Source organism: Rhea americana, unplaced genomic scaffold, assembly GCF_003343005.1.
Source record: "Rhea americana isolate MKP2758 unplaced genomic scaffold, rheAme1 scaffold_201, whole genome shotgun sequence".
Taxonomy (NCBI): domain Eukaryota; kingdom Metazoa; phylum Chordata; class Aves; order Rheiformes; family Rheidae; genus Rhea; species Rhea americana.
This window is the reverse complement of record NW_028186162.1, coordinates 210,154-222,289: the sequence shown is the minus strand read 5'-3', so window position 1 is coordinate 222,289 and position 12,136 is coordinate 210,154. Positions and strand designations below refer to the sequence as shown.

Sequence of the window (12,136 nt, the reverse complement as noted above, 5' to 3'; positions counted from 1 at the left end):
TTTCCTCAGCTGACCACCTCTTTTTCCTGCTATCTGGCTGTTAGCCTCAGCCTAGCAGGATAGCTGATGAGGAGAAGACAAGCAGTTTATGGGGAGCCTTCTCCCCGTTGCTTACGATGTTTATGCTCCTTGAATGTCTCTGGCTGGGTGGAAATAAAGACCGGGTAGGATCTCCTCCCCGCTGGCTCGTTCCTCCTTTGAGCAGACCTTCTTCTTGCCCAAGGTTTTTCCCTCTGCTTTTCAGCCTCCAATACCATTTCTCTAATAGCGTTTCTGAAGTTGAAAAAAGCTGCTTGCACTGACCCCGAGAGGACGTAAGCGAGGAACGCGCCGCAGGCCGGCTTACTGCCTGAAGCGCTCGTGCCGGCCGTCTCCGCTGCAGCGGGTGCAGCCCTGCGCGCGCGGGAGCAGGCTCCCTCGGCCGCCGTGCGGCTGCAGCGCGGCTCTGCCRTGGCGCTCCGCAAACAGGCCGGCTGCGCAGGGCTGCGCCTCGCGCTGCTGCGTTCCCGCCCGGCTTTCTGCAGCCGCTGCAGAGCCTCACTGTGACCCTTCCGGATCTTCTGGGTGTTTTCTAACACTGGAGGTTTATGGGTGGTTATTGCTTATGGGTTTTTTTCTTTTTATCGACTTTTAAAAGCTGTATCAGGTTATCTTCCTGATATCGAGAACTACTAGGTTGTGAAATAATTTCCCTGAGGTGACAGAGAGCCTTAGTACCCAAGATATTAAAAAGGTGACTGAATTTAAGACTAGGGGATAATTTTGCAKTAGCAAGAAAATGACTCAGTGATTTAAAACTAATAATTCCCTCGGCAATCTATGACATGGCACAGGAAGTTCTGGAAAACGTTCTGGAGAAGAAAAATGGAAGCTGCTTTTTCTCCTGGCGGTTGTCGCACGCGAGCGTTAGATACGAGCACCTGCAGAACTCCTTAGCTAGGTTTTGTTCGGTAAATACCGCTACCCAGAGCTGCGTTCAGAGGAGCGACSCTCCCTCTCCAGCCTCGGGAGCGTTCGCAATGCAGTGCGCTATTTGACAGTGAGGAGACTTGACAAAGAGGAAGGACTTGCAATAACGCACGCGATCCGTTGCAGCCTCATCCGCTAGAAGCTTTTCTGACTCAGTGGCATGTCGGCTCCCTCTCTCCGCTCTGTGAGCCGAATCCTGGGAGCAAAAACGCTGTCAACAGTGTACTCRCATCAACCAACAGAAACTTCACACCGTGTCTAAACACTTAAGGCACTAAAACTAAACTATTTCATTTTTATGAGTTGTCTCAGCCCTGAATAGAGACCAGTTTTCTCCAGTTTAAAGCTGTGTACTCTGGACAAACGTCCGTCACTGTCCRTCTGCGTAACTCCTTGAACAACCAGAGAGAGGCTGAACAACAGAAAGTAAAGTGTGCGCTCGCTCTCTCTGCTCCAAATAGAGATATTTGCTCCGATAAAAATATCAGGTTGCTACCCAGACCAGGTCTGTGTTTATGGAAACACAGTAAATCAGCTCTGCATTTTGCTGCATCGGTATATTCAGTGTGTTCTCTGTATGCCAAGCTATGTAATTGCTGGATCAAAATGGAGCTGGGCCTGGCTCCAACCTTCCCCTAACTTCAGAGGAACTTGGATCCATATCACAGCTCTGGGACATGGTTCTGCCTCTCAATCAGGCTATGATAATCCCTTAGGAAAAGTCAGACCCATGAATTATCCACTAAGTCACATAAGAGCAGCCAAAGCTGTCTGTTTCTGAACACCTCTGCCCTGCCTGACCTCCACTGTCRGTAAAGAAATTTAGATGGAGCCTTTTGTTAATCCTGAAATGCTAATCTGGCATTTGGCTTGAGAAGAAGCCATCCATCCTTAATCTGCTGTTTCAGTTTTGCAATCATTTTTTTTCTCCTTTCTTTTCTAATTTCTTCACTGTGAGAGTGACAGAGCACTGGAACAGGTTGCCCAGAAAGGTTGTGGAGTCTCCTTCTCTGAATATATTCAAAGCCCGCCTGGATGCARTCCTGTCTAACRTGCTCTAGTGGCCCTTCTTGAGCAAGGGGGTTGGACTAGATGGTCTCCAGAGGTTGCTTCCAACCTTACTGATTTCTGTGATTCTATGATTCTTTGTTTAACTCCATGAATTGAGACATGAGTAACTGCTTTTCCCTGCTATACCTTGCTGCGCTGTTTAAGGCCAAGGCAGAAATGGGGCAGCTAGGGAAGAAAAGGACTTGCATGTGCTCTGAAGTGAGCCTCAGTGCCACTTAGCACTGCTGGCTTAACCCTCGAGTTACTGCAACAGTTGCTCTCTTGGCCTGGATGTGCTGCAAAAACCATAGCCCACACTACAGGGGATTGACTAGAACTTGCATGCCTTGATGATGCAAGGGTTTGAGGTCAAGTTTTTCCAATAAAATATGAGCAGGAAACCACACTTATGCTGAGAATGAGTGATAAATTGGCCTAAAAAGGAGACTGCAATTAAGAAATGAGGTGCAGGATGGTATTTGTTTAGATTGAGGTCTCTTCCAGACCTACCTTCTATGACCCCTAGTCTTCATCCTCTTACACCTTATTACTCTATGATTACTTGTTACGGTAATGGCAAAATGTCTCATTATTGCTACAAAGATCAATAATAGCAGTTTATCAGCAGTGTTTATTAAGTTAAATTCCATGCCAACATATATCTTGCCCTTCCAATACAATTTATACATGACCTAAGATAATATATAGGAGACAGAGAAAAATAGATGTCATTTCAGGGTGTTTCAGTAGTTTCATTGATTTACCTTGAGTAAAGTCTCTTCAAAGGCGGTCCAAGTTTGTGTTTTTAAGCTAAGCCCTTTTCCTGCTGCAGAGCTAATATTGAGCATCTTTACACTTTGGATTTTCTGTGTCACCATCTCTTAGTGTTTACCAACCTTCCCAGAATTGCCAAGGAACTATCCCAAACTTTTCCCATCCTCTTCCTTTTCCTCCTTTCCCATCACTCAGTTTGGTTTTGGAAGCAAGTATTAAACACTGTTAGTAATCCTGAAGTTAAAAATTTGGTCAGTAAAGACCAAGCAGCAATTCCCAACCAGAGATTTCACAAGTCCTGTTTTGATCAACCATGGTGTTTCCCCACTTTTCCTGAATATTGTGTAGTTTGCTGTGAATTGAGCAGCTTAAGACCCCATTCCTTGGGAAAACCCAAGTGTCTGATACTGCTTCCAAAATGCATTAATGATAAAAGAAGTCCTTACTTGACTTCTGTTTGTCCTCCTGCTTTTCGAGCAATCTGAATCAACTCTTTGCCGTATCTCTCTTCTGCCTGTGCTCTGTTAAAAGAAAAAWGTTGCTCAGTTTCTCCTCGTGGTACTAGAATCATATTTACAAAAATCTCACTGTAATTGCTTCTGAGGTATAAAACACAAGAAATAGAATTTATTTACTTTCTCCATCTCCCCTGATTCTGGTGCTATTAGAATCTCTAAAATGTTTTGGGTGAGGTTTTTCCAGAAGAGTTGAGGGAAAATGAATGCCCATCTCCATGACCTGGAGGAAACTGTGGAATGCCGTGTAAAATTCTGTCCCCCCAAAGCTGAATGCAGCTAGAAGAAGTGTTAGAGAACTGTTGTGCAGATGCTCAGGAAAATGGAGAGTTTGTTTTGCAGAAGAAACCTAAAAGATTATGGCTGACTTGACCTACCAAAATGAGGGCTGGAAGGCGAGTGAACTGCAGGATCCAAAGGATCCCTTCAAAAGGAGATTATGAATAAATGGAAGCTGGAAATAGGAGGAAAATTTTTAACTGTTAGAGACATGAGGTACTTCTTGAGCAGTTGCAGCACAAGTAGAGGGGGAAGTAACTGTGCTAGTTACAAGGTGAAGCCATGACAGTTTTATGGAGGGGACAATATGATGTGAGGCCTCACCTAATAGGGAACTGTAACTAGAGACACAGGAGACTAGTTCTGTTTCTAGGGTTAATAAAGAAATACAATGGTTTCTTCTTTTGTCATCTTCCCGTCTGTGCTCTGGAAGAAGTGTTTTGTTTTTTTTGTTTTTTGTTTTTTTTTTTGGTCTATGCTCAGAAAAATATATCCATAATAAATATGTTATTTGCATATTGTAAATTGCAATTTACTGAGGTCAAGGGCTTTACTCAGGGCTGGACTTTTGGGGCCTACCACGCTGCAGCTGGCTGGCTGGCCCTTAAAGCATGTCTGCCTGCTCGTTGGCTATTCCTCTGCGTACGACGGCTGCGAGCGCTTTGCTCGGCAGCCAGCTGTGCGAGTGGTCCTGGTGAAACTCCGCACGCTTGCAGCCGTCTTCCTGGGTCTGATGTCTGAGGCAGGCTCAKCCTGGGGACTTCTGCTCCGCCCAGGGAAACCCAACAGGCTGGGAGGAAGAGCGCTGCCAGTCGCGCAACGTTCCCGTGCCAGGCGTGCAGGCTGCTCTTAGCCTCTGTCCATGTCTCCCGTGTGTTTAGCACTGCATGTGCAGCTAGTTAATTGCTGTCATCCTGCACTAGAAATAGCTGCGTTTTAGGGAGGCCRTGTGCATATGGCAGTCGTTCGTATGTCACTGATTTGGGATTTCTTGTAGAAGAGTATTTGGTGCAAAATGTGGTGACAGGACCACACAGAGGTACTGCTTCATTTCCACATTAGATGAATGAAATTTCATCAAAGTGGAAATATGCTCAAGAGACACACAAAGCTGCAGAAGTAGTTAGATTTATTTTTGTCTGACTTTAATAATTTGTGTAACAGAGGCTTTGGCACTGGTAGATACACCACCATAAGAATAACTCCCGTGCCACAGTCCTGTTTTGCTTGCTTTGTGTGTGGTGTATCAAGGAAAAGGGGCATAGTCAGCTATTGAGCGAATCCCAGCTCCAGCAAAGCCGTCCGGTCAAATCTTCCTGGGACTGGATTAGCCCAAGGTCCGAGGGGTATGGCGGGGGGCTGACACCGTCTTTTCAGGCCTTGGTGCTGCCTTTCTCACTTTCAGATACTCTTGCACACAGCTTCCAGGTTTCCCTGTAGCGCTTCAGAACTGGAAAATATTTAGGGTTTTGAATACAGCTTTCGTTCTGGAAGACGACCACCTCCTCGTTCCCCACGCTCTTACGCCCTCCTCCGTACCAGGCCGGGTATTTGTGGGCAACGGTAATTGACCTGGGGGAAAAACTCATCAGGTGCTAGTGCAACCAGGGCAGCTGGTTTCCAAGCTCGGGGCAGCTGCTACAGGAGTCCTTGCTGAAACTCTGGTATCAAACCAGTGACACAGGCAGCCCCTAAGAACAGCAGTTCATCCCCTGCTCTTACCATGAATGTGACACAAGGACAAGGCAAAAGAAGCCACTTTCAGAAATAAACTGGAAATGATACCGTCCCCTTGCAACTCTGTGGCTGCTGTCTTTTCCCTCTTTCTCTTCCTCAAGATGCACAAACTTGTGCACGTGTTCACATTCACTGGAATGTTTTAGGGGTATGCAGAAGTTCAGGGAAAAAACTGTTCTTTCAGCTTTCTTATCTGCAAAATGGCTGTAAGTGTACTTTTTTGTCTTTGTGAAAAGTCCTTTCTGCCTCTACCACAAGGCAGGAAGAACCTTATCCTGCAGCTTGCAGAAACTCCTTTGATACGTTCTGAAAAAACCATAGACCTATATAGCATCAGCTGCAAGCTGCAGCGCACAGCCTGTCTGAAACCTGCGATTTAATTGTGATCTCTGTAAGTTATGAGTCACAAAGGAGCTATTTTAAACAGAAGGGGCTAAGATACCGTCAGGCTGACATGACTTCAGGACTGTGTGACAGGTAGCAATAAAATATGCTCCCAGTAGCGGTCAAGAAAAGCAATTCAAGTAGCTTCATATTTTGATGGGGGATTTCACACTTCTGTAACTTAATGAATTTTCAGTTTGATAGCTCACACCCCTGTGAAAGTCAGTCCCAGTATCAGTCCCAGTACTTGAAAGCAAGCCTGCAGAAAACAGACGGAAACTCAGTAGATGGGGACTGCATGAGACTAAAGCACAGGCTGTGATCAAGGCAGGCAGAACAAGCGGCATAAAGCGACATTTCTGAGACGAACTCCTCTAGGATTACCTCTGGTATACACATAGTCCATACTGTGTGGTCTTACATAAGCACATTCCTCATGCTACATGCTGAAATTGTTAACTCAGCCTTTTAAAATCAGAACTAAACGTCAGATTTCTTTTCTAAGTCTGAAGTACAAAAATGAATGCCAAAAAAAAGTCAAGTCAGGACAGCTGTGTAGTATGTATTTTCTTGCCTTGGAGAATGTTGGCTGTCCCTAGATGTTGCTGAGGGGGCCCCAAGAAGCATGCAGGGATGGAGATAAAGTACAAAATTATTATTCAAAGGGGATATGAAAACAGAACCAGGTAAGGTGGGCAAACAATGTGGACTGTCTTGGATATCTGGGAAAGGCTTCTGATAGCATCTTACTTGGCTTTGTCTGTATTTGAAAAATAAGGCATTTTTGGTAGTTGCAGGAAACTGAAACGCTGCATGTGGCAACAGCAGGAAAAAGAAAAATGTGCAAATGACTTGTTTTCTGTAACAGCAGAAACTCAGTAATGCTTCTTGTTGTAGATGTAAGTGTGACCATTTAATTATGGACTGATAACTGCCTTAATGGAGCTCTGTATGTCTGATGGTTTCACCCTTCTATCTTTCCCTAAATCTTTGAAGTTTCTATTTGTTATTTACCTTCAAAAATCATGTCAAAGAGCTAGGGATTATCCTAAGGGAGAAAAGCTGTATTAATATTCTGAGAAATATAATATTCAAAGAAAATAAGTGACCTGATAATCCCTCCTGTTGCTCACTTTCGTCACTTACCATCTTCCTTCTCCTTCATACGATGCAACTAGCATAAAGTTCTCATTTATTTTGTTTCATTTTCAGAAATTATTCTGTATTTGGATTTATCTAAACAGCCATGAGTATTCAGGCAGAAAATGAATCTCCTTGGTTCATTTACCTACATGATGCCTGCACAGGTGTGACCAGTTTAGGACTCAAATCACTTGGGATTTTCTGTGTAAACAAGTATCRCTACAAAACTCAGAAGCAGCCTACTACTCCTTTCCAGGGACAAAGCAGGAAAGAAAATGGAGGCTTTTCACACTCTTTTTACTCTCATTCTTTTTACCTCTGCTTGAGCAAATCCTCCACATCTTTGCACATCTTCCTTCCATCCAACAGTCGTTGTACAAGCACCTCATAGCCAGTGTGGAAAGTGAACTCCTTGCACTGCAAATAGAAAGATAAACGGCTGAGCTGATTTGTGAACATAGTTTGCAGGTTTTCCAGGCACTTACTGTCAGTCATACGGAGCAATATAACTTTCTGAAAATCCAAATGGACCTTTATCTTTGCCCAGGGCAGTGACAGCTGGGACAGGGCTAAGGGAGCAGGAGATAAGGGTGAAGTTTCTCCAAAGTAAAAATCTGGCTAATTTTTGTTTAAATCAGATTGCCTTTTTAATAATGAGACAGTGAAATGGATCTCAAATTTTGCTGTGGGAAGAGCAACCCAAGCTACCTTTACTGGGGACTCATGCACTGCAGAGAGGTGTAGTGTAGTTCTTACGGGCAACAGCTCCTCTTTCCATTTGTTTTCTAGAAATAATGGTCAGAGTTAGCTTGCTGCCGCAGGGCTCTTGGTAAGGCAGTAACCTGCTGTCTAGGTGTGAGTAGAAAACTTGTGCTCGTATCAATGTCAATACAAGCAGTGGTGTTTGGGCCATGCCATCGGTGGTGGGATGTTTTAATGGAAGGATTCATAGTGCAGGGATGGCATTGCCGTCAGAAAGAGCCCAGTTCTGACGTACTATTATGTCTTTCTTTGGGAACACTATATCTGTAAAGACTCTTCTCTGTCTGAATCGGTCTGTCTCTGGTGTAAATTCAACATGACAAGATTAAAAAAGGTGGAACATAAGCATGCAGAGAGCTTAAGAATGGGATCATTAGGTCTGTAGGAAATTGGAAGTCTCTGTTTCCAAGAGTATTTGCCAGTGATGGTTGCTTCCCTTGCTTTTGCACTCAGTAATCAGAGCTGCCCATGCCTGGGGTATTTTTCTGGTGCAGCGCTGCAGCCTGTCCTGCTTCACGACCCCACGTGACAGATGGAGCCAGCCAAGGCGATCTTTGATTTACAGATTGCCCAATCTGACAGGGCATGTTTTGGAGCTGGATGGCCAAGGCTCGTATACAAACTGAATACAGTGTATGCAATCTGTCCACTGTCCCCAAAGCAGTTATCACGTAATGAATGCATTAGCCTGTTGCTTTCCCCCATGGCTGTGGAGAAGAGAAGCTGGGAACTCGGGAAGGATCCTCTGGCAAGCAGCCTTTTGGATGCTTGACTTTTTTTTGTGTTGCTTCCCAGTCTCCTCCGATGGGCAAGGAACAGGGGAGAGTGAACAGCCGTGGCTGGGGGCAGGGTGCAGTCACGGCGGTGCTGCTCGCTCAGGACCCAGAGCTCCTGGGGAATACAGCTCTGTATACCTGAGAGCCTTTTTTTGCTTCCTCAAGCACTAAGATAAATTTTTGCAGCCAATTTTTGTAAACCTGTAGGTTAGAGTAATGTTTCCAGTACGGTAGTTTCCTGATGGCACCAATTCCTTCTTCCCTAATGGATACTCTTATCAAGAGCAGTGGGATGACAGGGAAGACAGCAGGGTAATGGCTAGCATGAGACATAGACAAATGCCTCTGCCAGCAAAGTGTCTGTACTGTAGAGACAGGCGAAACAACAGTGCAGATAAAAGATGATGCAGAGAGCGCACAATGGATCGGGCGTTAGCACTGTCGCAACCACAGGGAACTGATAGGATTACATATGCTCGTCTGATGCATATCATCACCCCTGAAGAAACAGGATCTCAAAAAACAATGAATTTTCCTAATGTTTCTGAGGACACAGATCCCAAGGAGGGATCCTGCTGTGAAATAAATGAGAAAAAGCAAGATCTGGCACTCGTGGAGGAAAGTAGGGACGGTTTTTGATAATACTCTGGCAACAGATTGTCACTTCCCCCACTTCCCTTTTTCTTTTCTTTCTTTTTTTTTTTTCTTTGAGAACATCCCAGTGGCAGCAGGCACTGTAGCTGTAAAAGTCTCTCATTAATCTTTCCCTCTGCCTGGCTGAAGCTGCTCTGGTCAGACGCTTCACAACCAGCTCACAGCCCAGAAATTTTGACTGTATTTACCAGATGCAATTAGCTACATCCCGTAGCTGCGTACGAGCAGAAATGCTGCCCAAAGGAATGTAAAAATATCATATGGGTTTGTGCGACCCCAGCAGCCAGGCATACTGCCATGAGTAACAAACAGAGAGCGATAACCAGACTGTAAAGTTACTCCGCTATTTTTGTTCAACATATCTCTTTCTATAGTAAGCGCTAAAATTCACTCAGTATCTTCCCCTTCCCCACCCTAGTTTTAAACTGGAGCATTTGCTGTAATGAAATAATGGCAAATTCCTTGCATCTGGGAATCACTTATTAAATTCCCTGAACAGAGAACRTAACATCTACTTGTTATCACCAACCAAAAAACCCAGCAGCAGTACCCCTGTGGGTCAGTCTGCTCACCAGCAACCCGTCTARGGACCTGACCAAGCTACCTACCAGACTTGATTCAGCTGTTTGGACTCCTTGTTCTAATCTATTAAAGTGGAAGGGGAAGAAGCAATGCCRTTTTAAAAACCATGTCGCTGTTCCCACTGCCTTGGTGACCAGGAAGAGAAAGATTTTTTGCAGCACGTCTAACCAGATACTGTCACAGTCTGAATCAAAGGGTCCTTTCAAAGCTGTGCTGACGTGGGTAGTCAGAGTCGTGTGCTGTGGCCTAGCGTTCTTGTTGGAGCTCTGCACACCCTTTAATGCAAATAGAAAGGCATCCGTATAAATGCAAAATCCATAAAGTTTGCACATTCCTAGATCACAGGCTTTCTACCAGGCAGGATGTGGAAGCAGTATTTTCATCATTCACTCTGTGTGCTGGTGTGTGCATATGTATGCAAAAAAACAAAGAAGTCGGTGCCTTACTCAACAGATCTGCTTCCTGTTTGTCGCCTGCTAACMAAAATATGATTTCAACATGTTAAAAATGGAGCTAGTGCAGCTACAGATGAATGAGCTAGAATCTCATGAGCTAGAATTACCCATCTGGGTGCAATCCTGTCTAACATGCTCTAGGTGACCCTTCTTGAGCAGGGGGTTGGACTAGATGATCTCCAGAGGGCCCTTCCAATCTCAACTGTTCTGTGATTCTGTGATTTTGCTCCGACTGATGTTGGCTGCTGGAGCCATTTGATTTCTGTGCTGGTAGCTGACCCTTGTAGAAGGATTCGGTCCCAGCTAAATGCAGACCTCTGCTAAATGAAGGACTTCCGGTGTCAAATCAGTTCTCTTGCCATTACAAACATCTATTTAATCATTTCTTCATTTTTTAGGGCTCCACCCAAAAACTATTATTGTCCTCACTTTGTGTTCCTGAAGAAGCCACAATAGCTGAAATCACTCTAAACCAGGGCTGCCTCAGCCCCCAGGGAGCTGGTGCAGGGAGCTGAGCTGCCTTAAAGCTAAATAGTTTGTGGCACTAGCATGTCGTATGCTAGAGCAAGGGCAGAGAGGAAACAGCCAGGTGGCAACTTGGATTTAGGCGAGTTTGAGCTGCTGTGGTCTCACACCCTGAAATGTTTCTTCTAAATTTCCAACCACAACATAGCTATCATTCATTTAGGTTTTCCTTTTCTTGCACAGCCATTGCCCTTTCTTTTCAAAATCTCTTTTTCTTCTGTAATGTGTTTTGTAATTACACCCTCACTCGGCCTGTTGTTAAACCTCAACAAATGAATCTCTTGTCCTGTCCTATGATACTGCTTCTCCATTCCTTTGCTTCTTGTATGATTCTTGTATGTTCCTATGTTATCTGCTTGAGACTGAAATAATCTCTTTTGAACATGGGAGACATACTGCTCCTAGTAAAGTCTAACTGGTGCTTTGTACTGGGGCATTAATGTCTTCTTTCTAGGAAATACTTTTTGGGTAGATCAGAAGATCATATATGCTTTCTTCCATCCTCAAAGCATACCAGTGGCGTCTAACTGTTCTATGATCTATTGATATACCTGGATTTTTCTCCTCTCCTGCCATTTTACCTAATAAAGTGCCGGARTGTATCAGACTTTTTTGCTACTGGCCTCTTATCCTGGTTTTGCACTTTGAAAAACTGATTTTATCTGCTATCTCTTACCCTGAGCTTTAAGGGTATCAGATATCTCCTATACAATATTTCATTCTCTGTGTTTGTCTCAACAGCAAATACGGTCAGCATATCATTAACATCTTATACCAGTATCTCCAGTGGATATACTAAATAAAACCAATCCTGAAATCAACTCTTGAGGACTCTTCCCCCAGTTCAGGGATTGCCATTTTAGCACAAGCCATCAGCATCTCCCCCAGAACAAGTTCCTTACCTACGTTATAGTTCTTGTTCTCCTGCTTTGTCTATTCAGAGTTCTGTTTTGTGATTGTTATCTAGTTTCTTAAGGATTTCTATGTAGCAACCAAGTAGACTCTACGTTTCTACGTTTCCTTTGTCAGAACTCTTAAGGCAGCAAGATGGTTTTGGGTTAACCAACTACCCAGCCTTAATAAGCTGTCTTGCTTTAATTCTATTTTTCCATTTTCCATTTCTTTTAAAATTAACATTTACTGCCAATGTCTTTGTAAAGCCTGCTAAAGTCATACTGCATAGCTAGTGCCTGGGCACCTCTCAGCTGGGACTTTGTGATGATTACGAGAACTACTAAGTAGTCAAAGAGGAGCAGACCATGGACAACAGGCTCCTCTGTGGCTCCTCAGCCTGTGCCAAGGAGACCAGACGAGCAGAAGCAGGGAGAAGGGACTGTGTGCTCTGCAGCCTTCTTTGCTTGAAATGCACTGATTGAGAATTTACTTTCTAAAGTTTATATGTACAGAATATAGCCAAAGAAGGCCTGGCCTGATTTTCACAGCCTTCCCAAATTTTGGTGGGGGTTGAGAGAGCTTATAGTACCCATGTTGGTTTTCAGATCTCTGGCTGAAGTTCCCGAGCTGGAAATGA

The 12,136-nt window shown here is 44.3% G+C and overlaps 1 protein-coding gene across 1 annotated transcript in view; it reads right to left on the bottom strand.

Moving 5' to 3' along the window:
• The window catches only part of PSTPIP1 (proline-serine-threonine phosphatase interacting protein 1), a 56,745-nt gene that overhangs the window by 31,470 nt on the left and 13,139 nt on the right, over window positions 1-12,136 (bottom strand). The window contains exons 2-3 of the mRNA XM_085303942.1: window positions 7,168-7,268; window positions 3,240-3,314 (exon numbers count right to left, since the gene is read on the bottom strand). Coding sequence (XP_085160068.1) covers window positions 3,240-3,314; window positions 7,168-7,268 — 176 coding nt within the window. The remainder of the gene's footprint in view (window positions 1-3,239; window positions 3,315-7,167; window positions 7,269-12,136) is intronic.